At 43.3% G+C, this 27,077-nt stretch overlaps 2 protein-coding genes across 5 annotated transcripts in view; one reads left to right on the top strand and one right to left on the bottom strand.

Annotated features, from left to right (window-relative positions):
- The window catches only part of Mrpl1 (mitochondrial ribosomal protein L1), a 115,271-nt gene extending 98,316 nt beyond the window's left edge, over positions 1–16,955 (bottom strand). Inside the window, exon 1 of the mRNA XM_052735409.1 lies at positions 16,667–16,955. The gene's annotated coding sequence lies outside the window, so the exon portion shown is untranslated. The remainder of the gene's footprint in view (positions 1–16,666) is intronic.
- Positions 16,956–17,611: 656 nt separating this feature from the next.
- Positions 17,612–27,077, top strand: part of Cnot6l (CCR4-NOT transcription complex subunit 6 like) — an 83,591-nt gene continuing 74,125 nt past the window's right edge. The window contains exon 1 of one of the 4 annotated variants that reach the window (XM_052735404.1): positions 17,612–17,832. Coding sequence is in view for 1 of the 4 variants with exons in the window: in XM_052735405.1 (XP_052591365.1) it covers positions 18,193–18,197 (5 nt within the window). In the remaining 3 variants the exon portion in view is untranslated. Of the gene's footprint in view, positions 17,833–18,056; positions 18,198–18,578; positions 18,602–19,281; positions 19,662–27,077 lie in introns of those variants that run through there. The other 3 variants (XM_052735405.1, XM_052735407.1, XM_052735406.1) reach the window with 3 other exon arrangements.

Raw genomic sequence — 27,077 nt, 5'->3', positions numbered from 1 at the left:
TTGTGGTGACCCCCAACCATAAAATTATTTTCATTGCTACTTCATACCTGTAATTTTGCTACTGTTACGAATCGGAATGTAAATATCTGTGTTTTCAGATGATCTTACGAGACATCTGCAAATGGATAGCTCAGTCTCTCCAATGGTTGAGAACCCTCAGGTTGAGAATCACTGATCTAGGGTCATCTGGGACACGGGCCTCTGGGAATGCCTGTGAGGGGGGTATTGCATTGAGGTAGAAAGATCAATGCACTGTGAGTGGCACCACTCCCTGGCTGGGATTCCGGACTGTTCAACTGGAGAAAGGATGCTGAGAAGCAACAGCCAGTGTTCATTTTTCTCTTGCACCTGATTGTGGAAGCTCCTCTTCCTTGACTTCGCTGCCGAGCTGAACCATACTGCCAAAATAGGAGCCCAGACACACGAGTCCCTTCTCTTTTAATCGGCTTTTGTCAAGGCATTTTACTCCAGCAATAAGAAACTCAGGTCAGTAAGTCGCTGTGATACCAGCACTTGTGAGGCTGAGGCAGGAGGATCGCTTGAGCTCAGGAATCTGAGACTAGCCTGGGCAACATAGTGAAACCCTGCCTGTAAACTAACTAACTGACAAGGCTTGAGGGGTGGGAAGCTAGGGTACAGAATAGTAAGGCATGACTTAGCATGTCGCAGGCCCGGAGTTCCAGCTCCACAAACAAGAAAAGAGAATTGAGGATTATAAAATGGAAATAGCAGAGAACAGTGTGGGGCACCTGTCCTCCCAGTGACTTCAAAGGCTGAGGCAAGAGGGTTGCTTGAGCCCAGGAACTGGAGGCCATTTGCAGCAATGCAATGAGACTTGGAAACAAAAACAAACAGAAGACCCTCTGAGCATGGTGGTGTACTGGTGCACAGCTATAATCCTGTCTTGAATGAAACAGTAGGACCCTAAGTTCAAGGCCAACCTGGGAGAGACTGAGCTTCATCTTGAGATATTGCTCTTTCAAGAAAAAAAGCCTAAATAATAACATAAATTTGCAGAATCTGTGTTGAAGTTTTAGAGTTTTGCAAAGTTCATGTACTATGACAGTGTAAGATTATAGGTGGAGAGTATGGGGGGGGAAGGGACAGCTAAAACTATAAACATATCTGTATCCTTACATCTTGGCTTCCTGTTTGGTATCATATGGTGGATGAGGGAGTGATCTTTAACAGTTACTGAATGGTCTATTTCCAAACATTTGGATTCCTCGGCCTTTGGATATCATCTCATGCTCTATCAGTTTTGGCTCATTCAGTAAAGCTTTTCTATTTGAAGACCACCCTCTTCCTTCAAAACTATCAAGGAAGATACAGTCCTTCAGACAAAACTCTACTTGCTATTTGAGGATACTTCATGATAATTGCACCATAATACAATGAGCTGAAATTCCTCCAAAGACATGAACATGTACAGTAATAAAGTAAGTGGGAAAATTAGTTCTTGACCATAAAGCATAGTTCTTTAATTTCTTCTTTCATTTCTCATTAGATAAATGGGCTGTATATATTCTAAAAATACTACTTAGAAAAACCTAAAGGGGTGTGTGTGTGTGTGTGTGTGTGTGTGTGTGTGTGTGTGTGTGCACGTGTGTGTATTCGTGTATGTTCTCTACTCCTTATAAAATCACAGAGTTCAAGTCAGGCATGGTGGTACACACGTTTAATCCCAGCTTGGGAGTCAGAGGCAGGGGGATCTCTATGAGTTCGAGACCAGCCTGGTCTACAAAGTGAGTTCCAGGCCAGCCAGAGCTGTTACACAGACAAACCCTGTCTCAATAAAAAACAAACAAACAAACAAAAATCACAGAGTTCATGTGGGCACCACCCTAACATCCAGCTCTACCCTGCTCACTTTCCAAAGATCTCACCTCTATGCAACATGGTCAGATCAAGCTTTTACCATTTAAGAAGATTACCACCAACTTAGGAGGATGAACTCAGAATGGGTTGGAGGTTGGGAGGACAACCACATTTAAACCACAGCTGTAGTCACAGATGCAAGAGGGTCACACGGAAAGAATGAAGCAAAAGGAACTCAACTCCGTTGTCTTCTGAACTGCCTCCTGTGTGTTGGTGTGATCCCGGCAATGACCATCTCATGGAATCCTCACGGCTCCACAAAGGAGAAAGTGTTATGCTCATTCTACGGGTGTGGAAATGAAAACCTGGAGATGTGAGTGAGTCTGTTGGTCACCGTCCCCTGCTGGTCCAAGACAGTGACCTTATGAGGAACAAATGGTCACTGGGCTTGTCACTTTGGAGCCTCAGTCCAGGGTCGCTTGTCCCTGTTGCTCTGGGCCTGTAACAGGGATCCGTAGCAGAACAAAGACGCTCACTCACAGGCTAAAGTCAAAGGAGAGAAAGAGGAAGAGATGGTGTCCCACAGTCCCCCTCCTTCCCCTTCCTCCTCCTGAGGCTCCTCCCCACCCCACTCTTCCTCTTCCTGTTGTTGTTTGCTTGTTCCTGTTGATTTGTTTTCATATTTGTATTGGAGCTGTGTGCTGGAGATTGCTGCACTCGGGACCTCACACACACTACACAGGCATTCTACTGGTGAACTTCACCCCTCCCCACCCCCTCACCCCCCCCCCACCCCACCCCACCCCTGTGAGAACACACACTCAGTGGGCTGGAGACCACCACTACACCTCATCTCTGAAAGTGTCCAGCATCTCCTAAGTGGGAGTGAGCTGGAGCCAAGCTTTTACACATGAGCCTTTGGGAAACTTTACAGATTCAAACTATACCGAAGACTTTTCATCTAAACATGGTTATCATTTTTGTGCCGATTACATTGAACTCGGCTTCATGTAAATCAGTCGACAAATGGTTACTATGAATTTGTTATGTACAAGCATTACAATGCATTACAGAAGAAAGACAGCAGTATATACTCCCTGTTCTCAAACTGATTCCCTTCTAGTAACAGAGAGAGAAAGGGGAGGGAGAGAGAGAGAGAGAGATGGGGGTGGATTCTAATAATGGGGAATATTTTGAGATACAGCCATCTAGGAGCTTAAACAGCAAAGAGATGAGGGAAGAGGAGAGGATGAGTATGAAACAGTGCCCTCCCTAGGCGCGTTGGTGCAGGTTTAAAATTCTCAAGCTCCTTTAAAAATTGAATTTGCTAGTGATATTGAGTCATTCATTCAGAGACAGCCTTAGGGTAGGGACATTAATTAAAACCAACTGTGGCAGATCCAAACCCAGCACAGAGCACTGGAAAGGGTGGAGGAAGAGGAGGTGGGAAACAGCCTCCCATGCTTCCAGACAAGAATTGTTCTACAGAGATCAAAAAGGGGAGGCGCTCCCAGAGAGAAGTTCTATCAGAAGGTAATCAGAGTACGAACATAGGAGCTTGGCTACTCTAAGACTACATTTGGCAATATATTGTAGTGGCAAAGCCTGTGAATTCTAACAACACAATGACCTGGTTTGGATACTGGCTCCCCTGAGGAAAGTTACCTGACATCTTTGAGGAGCAATAATAATACCTTATATGGTGCTTGTAAAGGTCAAATAGGTGGACAGAAATTAAATATCTGGGAACTTGTGAGCTCTTACTAAATGGTGTCTACTGTTATCATTCCACGATTTAAGGAAATGGTGTTGAATTTGGTAAATATCTAATTATTTGGTAACTCCCAATGTCATATTAAACAACAGGAATGGTATTAGGCTAGGTGGTCTTTAAAATGTTTTTTTTTTTTTTCGTTTTTGTATTAACAGCTTGTAACTGGCATATCTCTACTTATGAGTTTGGCCATTGAGACTTGATAAGGAAGGTCTTTAGAGACCATAATCAGGAGAGGGAGCTGTCATAGGAAACAATATTTGAGATAAGCGAAGATCCAAAAATTCTCAGGAAAGTCCCTACACATGACCGGATGCATCATACATGACCTTTAAATGTCACTATGAAAAGTGACAAGCTCTGTGGGTCTCTAGCCCTTGCCATCAAGAGCTGGTGGTATAGCTTAGTATGAGGAGCACTTGCCTAGTAAATGTGAGACCATGGGTTCAATCCCTAGCACAAGGGGGAAAACTTCCTGGATAAACAGGAAAAGCAAGTTCACAATGGTCCAAACCTAGAACAAACTCTATCTTTCTTATGAAGGACTTGGGCTCTTTAAGGAAGACTGTTAATACAGTCTTTTTATAAAACACAGCTATTATGTAACTAAGAAAGAATATAATTGTTTTGCCTGGAATTTTACCAAGAGTAATTCACCATTTTAGAAATATCATGTCACTTTTATGACCTACCACACCTATATATCAGCCGGTTTGCTGTTATAGTCATGGGATTCACATTAAAGCTACATGTAGATACAAGCTTCTAACGTCTTTATTTTGGCATCCATTGTAGTCAAGTCTGAGCATTTCATCATAGTATTTAATGATAAATTACTTTGCTTTTAATTATCATATAGCTTATAACTAAGACATTATATTATTTTAAAAGAAATTATTTATGTACATAAAACATATTATTTATGCATACCAGGTCAGAACAGGTCAGGATAATAAAGAAAGATTACAAAACTTTTGCTATTAAATGAGAATGTTGGATCTGAAGGGATACTTGATGGCATTATATTACATTAACACTATAACACTGGGTGGAAAAAGTAAATTTCACAGTATTAACTGCGGTCGATTCTCAAACATCCACACACACACAGATGTACAAACAGACACACACCAAAAGAATCCATTCCTTTTGTAATATCTTACAGATTATTAAGAAAAAGAGAGTCAGTAACTCCACTAAAGAGGCCTCTTCTCTATGCTCCTACAGTCATTTTAATTCATGGTTTCCACTTCAAGTAGAGGATTATAGCAGTGAATTGTTTGCATTTCCAGGAATCAGATGGGAAACGAAATTTAAGTTCTAATCCTAGCCAGACAATTTTCCCCACCCCCGCCATTTCTTTCTGTTTTTAATTAAGAGTTTCATATGTATGTATGTAATGAATTTTAGTAATTTTCACCTGCCATTACCCTCTCCTGCCTCTCGTCCCACTGAAATCCCTCTTCTTCCCAAGCCCCTCCTACTTTCATGCGCGTATGCGCGTGTGCACGTGTGCGAGGGTGCGTGTGTGTGTGTGTGTGTGTGTGTGTGCGCGCGCGCGCGCATACGAGAGAGAGAGAGAGAGAGAGAGAGAGAGAGAGAGAGAGAGAGAGAGAGAGAGAGAGAGAGACAGAGAGACAGAGACAGAGAGAGAGACAGAGACAGAGACAGAGACAGAGACAGAGACTCACTGAGTTTAGAGTTGCTTGCATGAGCACAGTGGGGTTATTTACCAATGCGTGGATAATTTATCAGTGGCTACAGGACGGAAGAAAATGACATTCCCCCATCCAGCAACCATTAGCTGGCAGCAGTCCCTCAGAACTCAACGTGAAAAACCAGACGTTTACACTCTACACTAGTTACCTTTGAATCACTGTTCCCTTGACCGCATACACAAGGGAGACAAAGGTAATTCTGGCTTGTGCTTTAGGGTTTCAGTCCATTTACAGTGGGAAAGGCACGCAGAAAGCAGCTCAGGTCATGGAGGTGAGGCATGGGGTCACATCACAGTCGACCAGGAAGTAGAGATCCTAGATCTGAGCAGGTATAACCTTCAAAAGGCTCACCCTAGTGACCCACTTCTACCAGCTAGGTTTCACCTCCTAAGGGCTCCGCAGCCTTGGCATTGTTCTGGACTTCACGCTGGGGCCCCATTGCTCAAAACATGAGCTTGTAGGTGACCTTCCTGACTCAAACAATTACAGTAGCGTGTGACTTCTTACTTAAAGGGCTACCAGATGGGTGGGGAGGTGGGGAGGAAACTGGAGGAGTTGGGGGAGTGGAAACCATAATCAGAATATATTGTATGGAAAAAAATCTATTTTCAATAAAAGAAAAAAATCCACAAATAAACTTATGACCATTCTAAGCAAACAAGAAACAAACAAACAAAGCCATTGCTTAGTATAGGTTTACATTGTTTCCCATACAGGTGCCAACAAACAGCAGCCTAGTGGGGCACACAGGTGCTACTAGGTATCTCTGGTCAGCACACACACTAATTATGTCTCTAGTTGCTGCTGTCAAATTCCTAACCAGAAGAAGCAGGTTAAGGAAGGATATACTGGCTCACAGTTTGAGAGCACTACGAGGGGACAAGAGGGCAGAAGCTTATGGCTGAGCAAGCCACTGAAGCAGAGAAAAAGAAGGAAGGTGTTTGACTGGCTTCCTCCTCCTCCTCCTCCTTCCCATTTGACTGTGTCCAGGATCCCAGCCTCTGGAGAGTGCTCACCATATTCACGATGGGTCTTCTCGTGGTTAATTTTCCCTCACAGACACCCCTAGCTGTGTGTTACCCAGGTGAATCCAAATCCAGTCTAGAAGGCAATGATTAGTCATGACCATGTATTTGGGAAAACACCGGGATAAACAAAACTAAACATGTTTTCGTAAGACTTAATTAAAACTCCTTTTCTGGTGCAGTTCTTAGGATCCAACCCAGGGCCTCGTGCATTTCGGGCAAGCGCCAGGTCACTAAGCTAAGGTCCCAGACAACAAACAAAGGAAGAAACAACCCAAAACAAAACCAATTTTCTTATTGAACTGAGGAAGTTTCCGAGAATAAAAAAATGCAGTGGATAGCACGTCCTGCTTCTGTTTTCATGCATGATCTCCCCTCTCTCCACACTGAGAACCTCTGGGAAAATGATGTTTAGCAGTTGTGGTAGCTGACTAAGGAAAGTGGGGTATTTCAGAACTTTTTTTTAATCTTCAAACGAAAGTTCCCACGGTGCATTTTCAGGCATTATAACATGCAAAGGGGAAAGGCTTTGTGTGGTGATTCTCCCAAGTCACCTCGCATGAAGGGATTCTAACTTGTAACTTCATGTTGACAAAAAGAAGGAACTGAGAAGGTTAATCAGAGAAGATAAATTAGAATGTGTGATTAGCATGAGTCATCTTAGAACTAAAGTAAAATACAGGCTCCCTCTTCATAGCAAAAATTAGCTACATTGCACCAACATGAGAAAAAAAACATGTGGTTGTTCATTCAGTTTAAATATTTAGATCTAGGACAGCAAGTTATTACATATGGAAAACTAACAGGAAAAAGTTGGAAAATGTGTGATATTAGAAATACTCTTTCCTGGGTCTTCTGGAGCAATGGGCTAGCAATACAGACAATCTAAAGAAAGAAGTGGGATACAGTTCTGAAAGAAGACAGTAACAAGATTACCCTACACAGAGAGAGCAGAGTTGCTTTGATTACAGTCACTGTAGAGGTCAGCTGTTGGAAATTCTCCTAATTCATTTGACACAGCTGTGTTAGCACTCGTTTCCTTCCGCTGTCCTCCCTCATTTCCTTCCTTGTTGGTTCAGGGATCGAACCCAGGGCCGTGACCATGTCAAGCATATGTTCTACCATTAAGCTGTCACCCCAGGTCAAGGCTTCTCTTATAACACATAAAGTCCCTGGGGGAAAAACCAATACTGAATTCTATACTTTACCCATGTATTAAGCCCCTCCATTCACAGGTCATTGAGGATGAATTCTGGGATGGGAGTGGAACATCATCACTCAATCCAGGATTCATATTCATTTACTGTATTTAAATAATACAGATTTTTGTATTATTTAAGTAGGTAAAATGAAGTACAGAACACACCTATGATGTATTATAACAAAAAATGTTTAATTTTAATCCAATAAATCATTAGCTATAACATATAGATTCCAGAAAACAGAGGAGATAGTGGATCAAAGCAGATGTAATCAAACAAACCAGAAATTTGACGTTGTTTGGAATGATTGTTTCTTCAGTTGGAACATCTGGTTCCTTCAATAAGTCAAGGTTATTTAAAAAAGGGAGTGTCAAATAAAGTAAAACATAAGAGCCATATTAACAAGACGCGCTGTGGGATTCCGGATTGGAGAATGGTTGGGAAACGGCGCTCCAGAGATCACTTTTGTATCTGAAGGAAGCACCTCTCATCATGTTGATAAGGGCCGCCATTGTCTCTCCTTCCTGCAGCTGTCTATTGACAAACTTTGTTTATGCCACTCCAGCTCCTTACACACGACGTGATCAATCAGCCAGCCCAGTCTCCTTCATTCCCCACCTGGGCCTCAGCAGAGTAGTGTAGCTAGTTCAGAGTTCTCTTCACAGAATGGGAAATGCTGTTGCCCTGAAATTGGATATTTGATGTTTCAGATGAAGTGAAGCAGTTTCTCCAAGATTATACAATAAGGGGCAGAGCCAACAATCTGTAGTCAAACATACCCTTTTCTAAAATCACTGGGTTCCAGTCGGACTTAGTTCCCATGTCAGAGGACCTCTCCTCAACATGCTGTGGGTGTTCAAAGGGGAAGGAGGATATGACCCGTTGTGAGAGCATCAAGGAAGGCTGGAGGGAATTCTGGGGCAGGTGCTTGAAAGGACAGCTCATTTGAGAGGGTGGAAATGGAAGGCCAAATAGTGGAAGCCAGTCCACCAGAGAACCAGACTGGGAAAGTCAGAGTATGTGAAACAAGTTTGGATATAAACCAGGGAGAGTGACAGAGAAAGGTGCTAAATTTGCCAGTGTTGGTGTCCAGGTTATAACCATGCTGGAAAGGCAGTGGGGAGCCCTGTACAATTTACTGGCTTAGAAAGAGTTACAAGCATAATATGCACACACAACTAAAAGTTCAATGGTATTTGGGACAAGAAAAAGACTTTACTCTTTAGAAGAAAGTTTTTCTTTTTAAAATTTACAGAGTAAGGGAATCCTTCTATTTGACATCTCAGAATTTAAATATAGATGTTCTTGAGGACACAAAAAAAAACCAAGCTCTACTGACCTTTCGGAGAGATAAAGAAACAAAGGAAAAAAGGGAGTAATTAATTATGAGCTTCTAAAAACAGACCATGAAAGTTTGGCTGAAAATGCCTCACTTTAATTTAGATAAGCATCATGGCATGCTTGCTTTGCCAGCATTAAAAGTTTTGGTTCCAAAATTAAATCCACTGTCTTCACTTATTTCTCTGGACCCCTGAGGCATTCAATGTTGCAGTGATGGATCCTGTCTATGCTGCCCAGTGTTTTACTTCTGGTAGCAATGTGTTTAACAGAAGTAGTTTCTCAGCTTCTTTTTCAGCTAGTTAATGACTTTTCATTAAGTTTATGGCTAATAAAATCCAAGTAAGTATTTTAGGCAGACCTTCCAGGAAAGTGCTTACAGGTGAAGATAAAATTTGCATTGTCAAGAAAATACATGAGATAGTTAGAATTCCAACATCCACATCTTTTCCTCTCTTTGAGCAGAAGACGTCTACTCCTATCCTTGTAGATGAGTTAGAAACTCCTCCTGTAACTACAAGCAGTCCTTTAAAATATGCATCCCCTACTCACATCCTGATCAGCAGCATTTCAGTAAATTGTACAGTTATGTGGGGTGGGCCCTGAGAGAGGCACTGGACTATGAAACAGGTGAGGAAGTCATGATTTAAAGATAACATGGTCCTGTTGGCCATAATGGTCCCTGAACTGGCCACTAGCAGACTTCTTTAATGTGAGAGAAAAGAAGTTATTTCTGATTTGTCTTACTAGCAGATAATTCCTAGGAAATTAAGATGACATGGGCTAGATGTGGTACCACATCTGAAAAGCAGTCAGAAGACAGAGGCAGGAGGATCATGAATTTAAAGCTAGTCTGGGCTGAGCTACACAGTGAGTTCCATTCCAGTCGAAGCTACACAGTGAGACCTTGTCTTGAAAAATAAGAAACAAACAAAAATGCTGATAGTATGACTTGAGAAGGACTACCATTAATCAAATATTTCTTGAGAATTTGTATCCAACATTCATAGATAAGGAATATCATATTTTATTATTTGCTAATGACAGAGCTCATGATATAGGATGTGAGACAGAGATGTACATACAAAAGTAAATAAAGGATACTGTCCCATGGCTGTTCACTCTACATACTACATAGAGACAATTGGCCAAGAAGCAACTGGGGACTCTGCTTTGATAGATCATATACAGAGAGAATCTTTCTTAATTTATCTTCATAAATGGAATGTCTGCTTTGTTTACAGACTGTGGCTCAACCCATGATGGCGATGTCAATGGTACTGCTTTTTGTACTTCTGTTTGGTGATGTCCAAATGTATTTAGCAGTTAGTCTTCTCTGAAAGAACATGGCTAGACAGAAAAAAAAATGTCCACCAGTTTTGGTCTCAGAAGTCAACTCAAGTTATATACTCTATAAAAGAGAATATATTCTCTATAGCAGAGTTGGGCACGATGTGCTGAGAGTTTTAGTGGGTTTTTAGATAAAGCTTCACAGAGGAAGGAATGCTTGAGCACTACTCACTTCTGTAACAACCTGTTTTAAAGGCAGAACTATTTCCCCCAAAGAAAAGGAGCACCGGAGAGAAAGGAAAGTACTGGGCAGACAAATGGCAATACAGAAGACAGATATGAGAAGCTTTCTAATTTACCAGTTGAGTTCTACTTTTTGATTGTTTATTTTAGACAGGGTCTAACCAGGCAGCCCTGACTGCTCACAGAGATCCAATGTCTCTCTCTGAGTGCTGGGATTAAAGGCATGCACCACCAGGCCCAGCTGGCTAGTTGAGGTCTTACCTACTTGCCTTCCCTGTGTACTATAGGTAGCTTCTGAAGCATAGCTTTGAAAATCCAATAACATCTGTAGTGTACAGTATTAAAATAGCTGATTTTTGATTGGATAGTATGCCAGCCATCTCCCAGATGCACTGAGGCATGAAATATTTATTTTGGTAGTAATGATGGCCTGGCTAGAAAATCTGTGGGATAGAGAGAGGTACTAGGAAGAGTGCCGATGCTATTGACAGGATCAAGGTGCAGAATCTAAATACTCCGTAACCAAGGACGAAATAGATAGTTTATAAAGAAATAGATAAGGAGGACATTAAGAAGAACTTCGCTTACCATTTTATGGTAAACGACATATATACTACAATATTAACCATGGTGAAACACAGTCATCTATTAAGAGTTGTAGTCTGAATGTGAAATGGCCCTTTGGCTCGTGCATTTGAACACTTGGTGCCCTGCTGGTAGTGCTGTTCGAGAAGGTTAGGGAACCTTTAGAAGGTGGAGCTTCACCAGAGGACGGGGATCACTGGGGGAAGGCCTTGAGATTAAGATGATGCCTGTCAGGTATTTCGTCATAGCAACAAGAAAAGCAACTAATACACCAAAGCAGTAGTGTACTCCTCGGTGATATCCACAGCCAATCTGGAGAACAGGACAAGGGGAAGGTCAATGGAAAGAGCTGATGGGCCAGGAGAAGGCAGAACCAGTGAGGAAGTCACCACGCTTGGATGTACACATCACTGGCAGTCGATACCTTCAAGAAAAATAAAAAACAGCCCATCATGGTGGCGCATGCCTGTAATCTGAGCCCTTGGGAGGATGAGGCAGGAGAATTGCCCCACCTTCCAAGCTAGCCTGGCTATACAGCAGACCATTATGCACTCTAATGGGACATCTTGGCTGAAAAGCAAACAAACACACAACAACAAATCTTCCGGGCTTGGGCACAGCTCAGCTGATAGAGTGTGTGCTTAGCACAGAGTCCTCAGTTTGATCCTCATCATCACATGAAACCAGGCATGGGGCCCAGTCCCTAATCAAAGCACTTGGAAGCAGGACGATCAGAAGTCCAAGGTCATCCTCACTGCATAGCAAGTTCAAGGCCAACCTGGGCTATACTAAATTCTATTTCCAAGCAACAACCCCTCAGAACCCACATTAAAAATGTCAGGAATAGGGGAGGAACTGTGGGGAGTGGAGGAAGGGAAAACCATAATCAGGATATGTTGTATGAAAAAAAAAAAAACCCTTTTCAATAACAGAAAAGAAAAAGTCAGGTGTGGTCTTGTATTTTTGTAATCCCAGTACCAGGGAAGGGTAGATAGGTGTATCTCTAGGGCTTGCTAGTCTGTTAGCTTAGCCTACATGGTGAGCTCCAGGTTAAAAAATACAACCCAACCAACCAACCAACCAACCAACCAACCAATCAACCAACGACTAACCAAAAAATCCCTGGAATCCACCCCCCAAAAGACCACCAAACAAAACAAATTAGGTACAGAGCTATTGAGAAATAACACCTGAGGTTGAGGTTGCCCTTGGGCCTACAAATGCCCATATGCATGTGCACCAGACGTGTGTACATCAGTATGTGCAGGAAATGCACACACATGGACAAACATCAACCCCCAAATAAAACCAAGAAAAAAGGAATATAAAAAAAACAGAGAAAGGAGAGAGAGAGAGAGAGAGAGAGAGAGAGAGAGAGAGAGAGAGAGGCATATATGCCAAGAGCACAGAAAACGCAGTTCAGTGAAATACAGACTATTTTCACTTCGGTGAAATGTAGTTTGGAGGCCCTGTGAGGAGGTCTGGGAAGTTAAAAAAAAAAAAAAAAAAAAAGATAATCTTAGTATGTATTGTGTGCAGTTATACGGCACGTTCATATATAAGTGGGAACAAGCACGTTTGCGTGTGTGTGTGTGTGTGTGTGTGTGTGTGTGTGTGTGTGTGTGTGTAGGCCAGAAGACAACTTCAGCTGTTGTTCCTAAAGTTCTAACCACGGTGTTTTCTTCTTTTCTGCTTGTTTTGTGTTTATACTTTTGAGTCAGAGTATCTTACATGCTAGATTGCTCGCCAGTGAGTCCCAGGTACCTGCCTGCCTTCCAGTCCCCTCTGTCTCCTGCTCTGTGTCGCCATGCCCAGCGTTTTTGGTTTTGTTTTGGTAGGTTCTGGAGGATCAAAGGCAAGCACTTTACTGACTGAACTATCATCAAGCACAGAATCAGTTCCAGAGTTAAGTTATTCGCTATGTCCGTGAACTACATTCCAGACCAAGTTAAAGTTACTTTATATTCATAAAATGGAGTAAAAATACATTTATCTTACTAACATTTTTAAGATATATTTTTATTCACTTATGTGTGTTTCTCTCTGTGTATGTTTACCATGTATGTGTGCAGGTGCCCTTGGAGGCCAGAAAAGGTCCTTGGATCCCCTGGAGCTAGAGTAGAAGCCCAACATAGATGCTGGGAACAGAATTCAGGTCCTCTCGAAAAACATCCAGCACTCTTAGCCTCCAAGGCATCTCTCCAGCCCTATTTTACTAATTATACCTTAATCGAATAAATCTAAGTGTGACTTTCTTAAAAGTTACAAATTGGTTGCTATAAATATAAGTACTGAAATCAATAAAATCAAATTTAATCAAATAGTAGTAATTTTGTTTAAAAAATAAAACCTGAAATCTTGCTTTTGAGTAAGTTGCTGAACAGAATTTGATAGCAATAGGATACCAATAAAAACATGGACAGAAAAATTTATTCAGATAATATGTTTCAGATGCCAATTTGAAACAAATTACAGAACAAGTATTTTTTTGTTTTTGTTTTTTTGAGACAGGGTTTCTCTGTGTAACGTGGCTGGAACTCACTTTGTAGACCAGGCTAGCCTCAAACTCACAGAGATTCGCCTGCCTCTGCCTCCCGAGTGCTGGGATTAAAGGTGTGCTGTGCCACTACCGACAGGCTAGAATAAGTACTTTTTTCACAGAGAAAGAATGAACCAATTCTGCAATCATATAAACAAAATTTCTATTAGGGCAATTTGCCCTAAAAGACTTGACTTAAGTAAGAAACTTCAATTGGATAATCTATCTTTACCTTTTTTTCTGTTTTTAAGATTTAAGTGTGTGTGTGTGTGTGTGTGTGTGTGTGTGTGTGTGTGTGTGTGTGGTGCATGAAGGTGTCCTTGGAAGCCAGGAGAGGGTGTTGGATCTCCTGGAGCCTGAGTGTCTTCCAGGCAGTTGGGAGAGGCCTGATGGGATGGTAGGGACAAGTCCACGGACAGGGCTCTACGTGATTGAGCCACGTCTCCAACTCCAAATCTCCTCTTTAAAAGGCCAACTTTTAATTCTCATCGACACATAATGGTGCTTATTTGCAGAATATGTTTCTTTAAATATGTACATTGTGTAATGATAAATTCTAGAAAATTAGTATATCCATCACTATAAAGATGAGTAGCCATCAAGGAAATACAAATTAAAAATAAATGAGATACCACCAACAAACAGAGTATGTCAAAGATAGATCTGTATTCTCATGTGTATTACAGCGCCATTCCCAATAGCCAAGGCAGAGATTTTCTATTTTATTCTAATTTATAATTTTTTAAAAAGGTAAAAATCTGACAAACATGAAAAACATCCACAGCAAGTTTTCTTTTGTTGAGACAGGATCTCACTCTGTAGTTGTGGCAGGCCAACAACCTTGGCCAGGTTGCCCTTTGCCTTGAACTTGCAGTAATCCTCCTGCCTCTGCCTCCTAAGTTCTGGGTTTATAAGCATGCACCACCATCTCTGTTCTATAAAACTGACTTTTAAAAATAGTCAGGGAAACCAGTGTGGTGGTAGAAGCCTGTAATCCTAGCACTCAGGAGGCAGGATAGTTGAAGGATAGCCTGGGCAGTATAGTGAGATTGTCTCTCAAACAAAGCAACGAACTCTCAAAACTGTACTAACCAAACAGACAGAAACTGTCCAGAGCTAGGGATGTAGCTCAGTAGTACTCAGTAATACAGCACCTGATAAAGATGCTGAAGGCCTTGTAAATTGAATCCCTGGTGTAGTTCCCAACATGCCAAGGGCTGGGTGTGTGTGCAAATTAGTCCTTTACTTCTGTTTGCAGAGTCAATATACATGCTATCATACAGAAAACACCTTTGTGAGTAGAGATTGTTTAAATACAACCTGGATACAACTGAGCTTTTAAAAATTATTTATTGACTTTCATGCATATGAGTGTTTTGCCCAAATGGATGTCTGTGTGTCTGGTGCCCAAGGAAATCTGAAGAGGGCATCAGATCCAGTTATAGATGGTTGTGAGCCTCCATGCAGGTGCTGAGTATCAAACAGGTCCTCTGCAGGAATACTCAGTAGTCTTAAGTACTGAGCCATCTCTCCGGCCCCTACCTCCAATGGAGCTTCTTATAAAAACATTTACATTCTAAATTCTAAATGTTATAATTACCCTGTCCCTAATGATTGAGAAACAGTCACTCCTTCAAACTTAGGCACCAACAATGTACATTTACCTACATAAATATGAGCCTCAAGACGAGCAAACATCCCTTATTAGTACTTCTAAAATATCCACAGTGGCCCTCTCTCTCCTCCCTGTCCCATTCCCACTACGAGGCAGCCGATGGCGGTGGGTAGCATCAGATGGGCGAGGTGAAAATGTCAGTGCTTTCAATCGTCCTTCTAGGCATTGTTCAGCTAATTTGTGTCACCTTTCATTTTTGGCTCATTCTCTGAGAACTTCCTGTTTATGTGTCGGCTTCCCCTGCAAGGACTGTGAAGTGCACAGGCATACGGACTATACATGTTTGACTGTCTCTCTGGTGCTATGAGAACATAACACATGCATGTTTGCTTATTGTGATTAAGCTAGAAATTTACCTAGAAGTACTGGAAGACCTGTGAGACATGTAAGTATCACATTTACCTGACTTGAATTTTGAAGTATTTATTCATCCTTTTCAACATTTGCTTTCGATTTGGGGGGTATGTGTCAAGAAATCGGATGGGAAATAAAGTGCAGTGAAGACGGGTTCACTGTCCTGGCCTCCGAGGGGACTTGCTTGGCTTTGCTGTTTACAAAGCTGAAGATTACTAATGATTGTCAGTATTTTTGTCAGCCTCAACTAAAATAGTTGGGATTGAATACACTTCTTCCAGAATTAAGGCCATTTAACCTCTTTTACAAAGAGTGTTGTGTGTGTGTGTGGGGGGGGGGGAGGCGGTTGTTGCTAGCAAGGGAAACAGAAACTGAACCAGGAGGGAAAAACAGGTAGCTTGTACAAAAACAGATCTTTTTGGCCGAGAGGGGCTTTTTCACTCATTCACACTTCCTGGTGAAAAGATGAAATTGCAGTTCAGTTCTTCATAAATGATTTGCATTTTAATCACACCCCTTTTCTCCCCTCGCAAGAGATAAAGGCTTTAACATTCAGTAACAGGGCCCGAGATAAAAACTGCAACCACATACGGTGCCTTTAAGTGGGCTAAAAACAACATATTTTTTGAGGATAAAATATGTTGAACGGTGTAATCGACTCTGGGCCAACATCGGTAAATACCCAACACAGAGCCACGCACCGAGAGAGACTGAAAGTGCAAACCCAAGGCAGCATCCTGCCTCGAAGAGCAAACGCGATTCATTTGCTTCTCGGTCTGGTGGTGGAAAAAAACCTTCAAGTGGCAAAACAAACCCCTCCGAACTTAAAATAGCAAGCTCCATTCACGCGGTAACCAATAATATTTCTAGTTTACACTTAAATGTTTTCATTCTGTAACTGCCGCAAACTGCCAAATACAATTTTTATCGCGAGAAGGGAGGCTTTAAAAATAGGACGGGGTTATCGCAGAGCGTCGGAGGGTTTTAAATTCACCTCCCGCCGCGCAACGTACACATTGCTACTTGTTCAAAAGGAAAAAAAAAAAAAAAAAAAGAAACCCACTGAGGATGCCAGAAAACATTTCCTTGGGTCACTTCACCTCACCTGACGTCTCCTTAACCAGCTAGCATGCCCTGGGCTCTGCTGCGGGCCCGCGCCGCCGGGGGGCCAGCATCGGGGAGCCAGCCGTGCGGAGCCCACGCGAGGGCCCGCGCGTGTCTTCCCCCACACCCGTAAGCGCGTAGGTTTTGATCATCGTACCCATCTTCTCGATCTAATAAAGGAGAAATTTTTTTTCTTTCTTTTTTTTTTTTTAATTTCCAAAACACCAGCGAGGGCGAGGAAGGAAACCGGCAAGCCGGCAGCGGCTTGGCCGCCCGGCGCGCACGCGCACCTCCCGCGGCGCGGCGCCGGAGCCCCGCCCCCTCCCCTGACCCCACCCCTCGGCGCTGGGGAGTGACTGACTCCCGCCAGCCCCTCCACGTCAATCAACCCTCCTCCGGCTCGCACCCTCTGCACCTTGTTATTAATCTCTAAAGCGATAGCGCCCGGACTCCTCTCCTCCCGACCCCCCCCGCCCGCCCCAACCCCGGCCCTCGGGGGTGTGAACGTGTGTGAATTAGAGCGAAGGCACCGACAGCTCGCGTCTCTCTCTCTCCTCTCTCTCGGCTCGGCCCCCCACCCCCCACCCCGCCCCGGCCTCGGCAAGCAACCCGGCTCGGCAGCAAACCCCGGCGGCGGCGGCGGCAGCAGCGGCGGAGGCGGCGGCGGCGGCAGCGCAGGAAGGCCAAGGCCAAGGCCGGGGCTCCGCGAGGCTCTCGCAGCAGCGGCGGCCGCGTCTCTCCTCCGGCGACCGCGGGCCCTCGCCTGCGCGCCCCCGGTCGCCGTCGTCCCGAGTCCCGCGGCGCGGCGCGGCCCCGGCCCCGGCCCGCGTTCCCTTCTCCCCGCCTCCCCCCCCCCCCCACCCTCCCCTCTTTTTTCCTTCCCGATCCGTCTCGTTCTCGTCCCCGCTCCCTCCGGCCGCCCTCCGCCGCCTCGGTGGTTCCTCAGGCGGCCCGGCCCGGCCCGCCCGCCCCGCGTCCCCTCCGGCCGGTGCCTCTCCCCCCGGCGGGCTGCCTGCATGTCTTTACTGCCCTCAGCCCCGCCGCCGCCGCCGCCGCCTCCTCCCCCGCCGCCGCAGCCCCAGCAGCAGCAGCAACAGCAGCAGCAGCAGCAGCCGCCCCGCCGCCGCCGTCGCCGCCGCCGCCCGGACCCTGGCGCGCTGAATGCAGGTGAGGAGGACGGGGGGGGGGGGGGCGCGGGGCCTCGGTCGGCTCCCGGCCTTGCGCGCCCGCCCGCCCGCCTGCCTTCCGGGGGCCCGGCCTCCCGCCGCCGCCGCCGCCGCCGCCGCCGCGGCCCCCTTGGGGCGAGCGAGCGGGCGGGCGAACGAGCGAGCGGGCGTGGGTGTTTGTGTTTGCGTCTGAGGTCTGGAGGGGAGCCTCGGTGGGGGCCTGGTGTGCGCGCGCCCGCGCGTGTGTGTGTGTGTGCGCGCGCGTGTGCGCGTGTGTGTGTGTGTGTGTGTGTGTGTGTGTCCCCGTCCCCGGCCGCGGGGGAAATGGCTGCTGTTGCTCCTCCTGGGCCCGCCGAGGAGAATGAGGTAGAGTGTCTTCCGTGCCCCGGAGTAGGACCGGGAGTGGAGCGAGGGGGAAGCGCGTCCCCCCGTGGGGTGGGGTGGGGGGGTGGTGGGGGGAAAGTGAGGTGGGCGAGGGACGAACGCGTGTGGGTGTGTGTGTGAGTTGGGACTTTGGCGGGCGCGAGGCGGCCCCGCGGCGAGTGGGTGTGCGTGTGTGTGTGTGTGCGCGTGTGTGTGTGTGTGTGTTTGGTGTGTGGTGTCGGGCGGCGGGAGCCGGCCCGCGTCGCCTCAGGGGGCGCGGGTTCCCTCCCGGTCGTGTGCGTGTGGGGAGGGGGGGGGGGTCCGCGTCGGGGTAGGCGGGGGGGGGGGGGACACCCCTGAGCGGCGTGGTCCTCCCGCTTCGAGGCCCGGGCTCGGGAGCCTGGCAGGTGAGAAGTGCTCGGCGGGGCCCCAGGTCGTGGACGCGGGAGGGAGTGCGGCCCCCGCGGCGGCGGCGGCGGGCGAGCGGGCGAGCGGCGGCGGCGGGGGCTCGGGCCGCGGTTCCCGAGGTTGGGGCCGCGGCAGGAAGCGCGCCGGCCTGCAGCGCGGCCTAACCGTCTTCGCGCCCGCCCGCCCGCCGGCCTCCCCGGACGCTCCCGGGACGCCGTGCTCGCGCGGGCCCTGCGCGCTGCCCCGGGCCTTGGCCAGGTGAGGGTCGGGGGCGGGACACGCGGGTGGTGGTGGCCTGGGCCGCCTCGGCGTCTTCTCCCGAAGGGGAGGCGAAGGCAGATTTTGGCGTTCTGGCTGCAGGCCTTTTCCCCGGCTGGCGGGAGGGAGTGGGGGGGGGGGACCCGAGGGAAAGTGAATCAAAACAGTAAATCTCGGAAGCCGTGGGGTTCGCAGCTCCTCTTGGACGTCCTTCCTTCAAGCGTGTGCGAGGAGAGACTGAGTTTTAAATCCGTTCTTTTGTTGTTGTTGTGTTGTTGTTGTTGTTGCAGATTACTTTATCGTTGGTAAGATGTCCCCCCCCCCCCCAACCCTAGGAAAAATCACCCAGGAAAGGCAGAGGAAGGAAGGGAAGCTGGCCTTCTTGGCCTGTGGTGACGGTGGGTGGGATGGGATCAGTTTTGTGAATTTGAAATGGCCCGTGTCCTGCCTCCTAGAGGGAAAGGCGTGGACCCATGGAACTGAGGAGGTCAGTGAGGAAGAGGAAGTTACCGGAGCTGTCATCTTAACCCAGCCAGCTTATGGAGCTTAGACTGTTGAGGAGGATTGTGTTGAGGAGTTGAGCTGAGCTGTTTGTACACAGTGGAAGCACATTAGAGCATTTTTAGATGCTGCCGTACTGCTTCTCGCTGTCTCAGTTGCCCATCAGCATAATCGTGTACAACCCAACGTGTTTCCCTCAAGTCTCCCAAACCTAGACCGAGCAGCCTCTGTGATCCTCAGCTCATTGTGTGCTCCTGGAAAGCTATTTTAGAAGAAGCAAAGCAGAAAGCGGATATAAAGGTAAATCTGCCAGTAGACTCAGTGCATTTCAGAGCTATGTATGAACGGCATTTTATTGTCTTTATTTGCTGATTTACCTCACCGTCTTTACGTTTGTGTTTGTTTATTTAGCCCACACAGCTAGACCTTGACTGTGGGTGGAGTCCCAATACAGACTTGGTGCTTTTAGGCTGTGGTCAGTGTTGTGGCCAGAGATTGCTCTTTTCTGAACCGGGTCTCACAAAGAAACAGTCTGTTGTTCACTGCGCAGGTGGGGGGTGGGGGAAAGGAGAGGTGAAAAGCTGTTTTCTATTACCAGTACTTGAAGAACAGCCTAATGTGTGTAGTTCAGTGGAAAAAGGACCTAACTTTTCCAGACCTGTTAGAACCATGGCCATGCAATTCATATTCACTCTCATATTCTCTTTCTCATTAGAATGTCTAGAATTTGTACATCTGTTTTCTTACCTGCATCCAGATGATAATCTTGTCAGTAAGGTTGTGAGAAAAGGAAGAGAAAACATGTTTGGCACGCAGTGGATGCTTTCTTATTTCAGTACTGCCAGCTACTGCTCTGATCATAAGTGTGGAAAGGCGTTTTTAAGTACAAATACTCATTAATGACTTAAAACATTATTGCTTAACTGTGAGTTAGGGATCAAGAAAATAACGGCTGGAGGTGTAGCTTTGTGTACAACTTACCTTGCATGTGTGAGGCCCTGGGTTTGGTTTCCAACACTGAAGGGCAAAAGAAGTATTTCAGAGGCCTTTGAGATACATAAAGTATTTGTAAACACATGAGACGTACTTTTTCTAGAAAAAAAAAGTTGTCAGTTTAGCCTTGCATGTGCGTTTATAAATAAATAGCCGTATTTGATATATTTACTGTTTTTGAATAGTCTCTTAGTTACATTGCTTATGAATTTTTGTAACATATCCCTTGGGGGAAGATTCTTAAGTTCTGTACATGTTTGAATACAAACATTTAAATGGATCAGAGAACCAGAATTTATGTACAGTCACAGAAGTGTTATTTAATTCTTATAGTTCATGTTGACTGATTCTGGTAAATAAAAGCTTTAGGAGTCTCAGAGTGGAAGCAAAGCTTTCCTACTATCTTATGAAAATTTGCTATTTTCATTGTTTTGTATAGAGTAATGTGTTATTGGATTTTAAGTTTTTTTAAATTTAATTTTAATTTATGTTTTTGGAAAACCATAATGGTGACCAGTATAGAGTAAAACCAGGAAAGGCTAAAAGAATTACAGTTTTTAAAGTTATTTGCTTTTTAAAATTTTTTTTGGAGAGTCTTGCCCTGGTGTAGGCATATATATCTCAGACTTACCATGCTCCTGCCTCAGCCTCCCTACTGTAGTTATAGGCAGTAGCCATTTCACTTGGTTCTAATTTAAGGGGTTCCCCCCTTTTCCTTTTTGGGGAATGGGGGTGAAGACACAGCAGTGAGAATGTGGAAATAATTGCATTGAGATTTAAGTTCATTGCATTGAGAGTTAAGGTCATGTCTCTTTAAAAATACCAATTTTGAAGTTGGAGAGGTGATTAAGAGAGCATAATACTCTCACAGAGGACCAGAGTTGGGCTCTCAGCACCCATGTTAGGCAGCTGATAACTGACTCTAATGCCAGCTCTGTGGGATCCGACTTTCCTGCCTTCAGAGGGCAACTACATTCATGTGCATATAACTATATATAGATACATACACTTATAATTAAAAATAAAAAATGATTCTTAAAAATATCAGTTTTCCTAGTTAGATTTTATTATAGTTTTAACAACAATGATCTTAGTATATATTCTAAGTTTTGTATGTATCCATGAGGTTTCAAAATATCCAGTGGAAGTTTTAATATATAAACAGTGAAAATTACATATGTGCGTGTGTGTGTGTGTGTGTGTGTGTGTGTGTGTGTGTGTGTGTGTATAATATATATATGTTTGTAGGGATAGCTTTATTAGAAGGCAAAATATACTTTGATCTATCTAAAAAGTTAACATACAAAGTGTTAATTATCACTATGGCACTTTCAAAAAACTTTGTTTTGATTTCCCTCTATCTGTCCTACACTTTAACCCCTTTGTTTCTGCCCTGCACCCCGAATGGTTTCATGTCATGTATGTTCTTTTGTCCTCCCTCTCCCTCCTCAGAATCTCTTTACTCTTTCTTGGAGTCCATTGTAGTATTGTAGGCTTTACCCACATTTATTCCCACTTACATACATACATATGTACAAGCTAGAATCTGCATATGAATAGAGAACATTGGCTTTGTCTTTCTGCATTTGGGTCAGTTGGCTTAATATAATGCCTTCCAGGCTACCCATTTTCTTGCACATTTAGTTTTTCTTTACAGCTGAGTAAAATTTCATTGTGTATGTATACCACATTTTTATTATAGGCATCTAGGCTGATTCCATTTCCTTGTTAATCATGGCATCTAGGCTGATTCCATTTCCTTGCTATCATGAATATAGCATCAATAATAAATATGAATGTGCATGCTTATCACTGTCATAGGATATGGAGTCTTTTGAGTGTAAATGTAGGAGTGATAATTTTTAGTTTTTGAGGTAATTTCTATACTGGCTACACTAGTTTACACCCCACCAACAGTGAGTAGGGACTCCTCTTCCCCTCACCCTTTAAAGCCTGCTGGCACATGCCTACAGTCTCAGCCCTTGTGAGGCAGAGGCAGAACCCTGTAGTTCAGGTCAATCCAGGCTTCATAGTGAGACCCTGTCAGACTGACGAAACCAAACCACCCCTCCGCCAAAACAAAAAAAAGCAGCCCCCTGCTTCAAACAAACAAAAGAAGCCAACTATTTGGATAGTTTATTTTTAATGCTGGATATTCATCCTTTTTGTTTAAAGAAATTATAACAAAGTCAAGGTGGAATATTATTTCAGTTTTGAAATGTAATGTTATCTAAAGGAGCTTTAAATAACCTTTCTAGAATATCATTATAAATACCTTTAATTACAAGGGATTAAAATATTTAGGAATTTCTGTCATTACTGCTAATGCCAATTATGGCAATAACTTCACTATAAAATTTTAGTGCTTTAGCATGTCCTGGTTAGCATGGTTGTCTTCTGTGGTGATTACTTTAGAGCACCATATGTTTTGTGATTCCTCCATTCCCAGGATCTTGGGATGCTGTTTATTGCTCACAGACCATTTCTTAAGAACTGAAAGGGACATTTCCCCAAATTTCATTGGCAAGAATTTGTCATAGAGCATTATTTAAAAAAATGAATGTGAGAAATAGCCCTGGATAGATGACACTTTATCTTTGCTACAGAGAGCTTCAGGGTATTAAGTTTAGATACTTGTAAAATTATATCTAAAAGTTGAATTATAATACTTAATAATTGCTTTCCATCTTCAAAGTAAAATTTCAGGGAAAAGTAGTAGGAAAGGAGAGGAAAGGGAGGGAAGAGCCACAAGAAAACAGGGAACACAACTCTGGTATGTTGTGAAGGCTTGAATGGCAAGTGAATTTTACCAACTTTTTAAAGGTTTGCAGTCTTATGAGAACTTACAAATTTGGTTACATTTGGTAGTTATTGTGGTTTACTGGGTTCTGGCTGTTTGATTTGTTTCCTGTGTTTTGAAATCAGTTGGATCTGTGAGCCAGAACTCTGAATTTCGGTTTCTGGGGTTTAATTTCTCAGATAACTTTTTTTTTTCTTTTTAAATTTCTTTTACTATTTTATACTTTAAAGAAACATTATTTAGGTGAACCTTGCCATGTTCTCTTTCCTTTAGCTATTTTGTAATTTTAAAGTTGTTAAAATAATACGTGTCTTAATCCAGAAATAACAATAAAGTCATCAAATAAACAACAAAAATGTAATTATTAACCCATGTTCCATGCTTCACAATGAAAATACCACATCTTTGCTTTATTAGCTGTACTAACACTGGTACCTGAAATAGATTTTTATCTCTGGACAACTTCAATTTTAATTGAATCATAGTATATTCTTTCATTGCCCAGGAATCTTACAGTGTGAAACCCTAACTCATGTTTACTTACTTTCCCCTAAGTACTTGGCTGTATATCTCTCCATATTGCTTTACTTGGTGAGATCTCATTTCTCCTTTCCCCTCTCCTCCCCTCCCCACTCCTTTTCTCTCTCTTTTTTCCTTCTTCCTTTCCTCCTCCTCCTGTCCTCTCTTCCTTCTCCCTCACTCTGCCTTCCTACCCTCTGAGGAGGATTTTTGAGTAGTTTGGTTAACTTCTTCATGGTAAATATTTCTAATGTTTTGCATCTTGAAAATTAAAAGCCTTGTTCAAAGACCCATTCTGTACTCGTTAATATACCTAGTTCTAAAGAGAAGTATGAAAGATGTAAAGGAGACATTGCAAAGCTTATGGAGACCTGTGCATATGTCTGTTACTTTCTAATCATAATGTTAACAAAACAAAACCTTCAAAATAAGTGTTCATCCTATAGGCTCATATTTAATGCAACATCTGTGTGTAAATTTATAAAAAATAGTGACTTCTGTACAGAATGGAAACTGCTAGTCACTTTGTTAATAAGACAAAATAGCCAAGTGAAACAAAGGAGGGAAAATTTATTTAGCTCATGATTTCAAAGGTTTCAGTTCACAGTTTGCTGGCTCTATAAATTTTGGACCACAGCAAAGCAGAGAAAAGCTGTTCACTTTATGGTATCTAGGAAGCAGGGATGGGGTAGGGACAAGACATCCTTACAAGGAATGCCCTCAATGACTCACTTCCTCCACTTGGGCTCATTTCCTCATTTCTACCATTTTCCATCCCAGTAATGCCATCAAATTAGGAATTTGTTGGTAGGTTAATCCACTGATATGTTGAAGTACTGACACAATCACCTCCCTGGAGCCCATTAGCTGCTAACCAGACCTTTAATACAGAGCTTGCAGAGGGCATTACAGATGCAAGTATAAGAGTAAACCTTGAAACAGTGTAAAATTGTTTCAGGTTTGAAAACTTTGAATCAGGAAAAGTATTATTTAACTGGGTGTCTTAGTTTACTATCTGATTACTGTGAAGAGACACCATGATCAAGGCAACTTAAAAAAGAAAGCGTTTAATTGGGGGCCTACTTACATTTATCAAGGATGAGTCTATGACCGTCATGGCAGGGAGCATGACATCAGACAGGCAGGCATGGCACTAGAGCAGTAGCTAAGAGTTGGAGGTAAGAGAGAACACTAACTGGGAATGGTGTGAAACCTCAGAGCCCACCTCCCAGTGACATACCTCCTCCAACAAGGTCACACCTCCTAGTCCTTCCCAAACTGCCCACCAACTGGGAAACAAACATTCAGATACATTAGCTTGTGGGGGCCGTTCTCATTCAAACCACCACACTGGGCATAGGAACATACCTGAAATCTCAACACTTGAAGGACTGTGTCAGGAGAGTGGCAAGTTCAGGACAAGTTTCTGCTGTATAGCAAGACCCTTTACTATGGAATGGAGCTAAGAAAATTCATCCCCATAGCCTTTACACATGTAATCTAAACTAATATTTCTGAAAATACTGTGACCTAGACAGTAGGATTCTTAAGAATTTGAACCTTGGATTTTCCATGTTGTAGCTGTCAGAAATACATTTAATTTCTCTGTTTCAGTTTCTCTATTTGTAATAAGATAGTAAGAGCACTTATCTCAGAGTTGAATAATGATTAAATGATCTGATTCTCATAGTGTTTAGAATGATATCTAACAGATCTGCAATAAAAGCTATAACTTTAGTATATGCTAGCTATTGCAGTTTCTTACTAGTAAACATACAAGTTATTTAACATTCCTGATTACAGTGGGATATGTTTGACTAGAGTGCTAATTTTTCCATGAATAGGGCATTTAAATCTGGTTATAACAAACAAGGGAATATGCTAACTGACAGTAAGATTTAGTGCTGTTTCAGACAGAGTACATAATAGGTTTTAACTTACAGGGATTAGTAAGCAGAGGTAGAAGAAATCTTTTTTCCCCCCCTCTATGGTGAAAGGAAAAGAAGGAAAGAAAATAGATTACAGCAATATCTTTATCATTTTCCGACATTCCTTTTGTTCCTTTATATATACTATCACCAGACAGATTTTTGTAAATTTCAACTCACCTTCTATTTCATACTTAAAATGTTTCAGTTATAATAATAGTTACTATTTCCTGATTCTACATTATGTGTTAGGTTGAGTCAGTAAACTTTTGGTAAAGATGTAAATCGTTTGATTTTGTAGGTCATGTAAGATCTTCGTTGCATAATCTGTTTTTGTTGTTGTAATTTTATTTCTTGCATTTGAGGCAGGATTTCACTTTACAGCCCAGGCTAGTCTATAATTCGACACTCCTCCTGCCTCAATCTATTTAGTATTGGAATTACAGATGTGAGCCATATCCAGCTAAAATTTTTGTTTTTTAATTATTAAAGAGTAAAAATTAGCCAGGTGGTAGTGGTACATGCCTTTAATCTCAGCACTCAGGAGGCAGAGGCAGAGGAATCTCTGAGTTCAAGGCCAGCCTGGCCTAGATAGCGAGTTCCAGGACAGCTGGGATTATAGAGAGAAATCTTGTCTCAAAAAACAAACAAAAAACAAAAATAAATAAATAAAAATTAGTAACTACTATCAATTCAGGGTGTAAGCAGTTTACTATCCCTATGCTAGATTTAAATGAAATATTTATTATAGTATTGGTGAAATTGATATTATTAATCCCTATTGTATATTTGAGAATACTGAAATTGAGCAGATTTCATGAAGGTCACATACTAAGTGGAAGGTTGACAATTAGGTTGTTGGAATTCCTAACCTGTGTGCTTTCCAGGGTATTTGTTGCCTAGTCTGCTACAATAAGGTGCACATTTCATAGCACCATAAGGAAGGCCCGTCAAGATCTTTTCTTTGCTTACCTCTCCAGTTTTATTATTTATTACTCTTTCTTCTCACATATTCCCTAGCTTAGCTACAGTGAGTAACTTCGAGTCTGGTCTGTGCTTTAAATGTGCCTACAGTACCTTACACTTTATGACCCCACTGACTTCTTTAATAATTCACCTCAGGTGCTACTTAATCTGGGAAACCTTATCTGACACTTCCAGGCTTTGCTTTATGATTTTTCTTGTATGCCTTTAGTATTGTGTGTGCTCCTCTTTGATAAAATTTGCCACAGGGTCTTATAATTACCTGGTTTATGTCTTGGCTTTTCTTCTAGACTATGTCATTTTGAAGAGTACAGATGATATATACTTCATCTTTATAGCTCAAGTGTTTGACATAATAGGAAACATGTAATGCTTTGTATCTAGTAAGAACTTAGGAAACGTGTATTAAATCCATAAGTGCCATTATAAGCAGTGGAAATTACATCAACAAATATGTAGTTGCAGATGTTAAGTTTTGGAAAGTCAGTTTAA

This window comes from Peromyscus californicus, unplaced genomic scaffold (assembly GCF_007827085.1).
Source record: "Peromyscus californicus insignis strain IS unplaced genomic scaffold, ASM782708v3 Scaffold_13__1_contigs__length_99412109, whole genome shotgun sequence".
NCBI classification, from domain to species: domain Eukaryota; kingdom Metazoa; phylum Chordata; class Mammalia; order Rodentia; family Cricetidae; genus Peromyscus; species Peromyscus californicus.
Note: the sequence above shows the minus strand (reverse complement) of the source record. Positions and strands in the feature narration are given on the sequence as shown.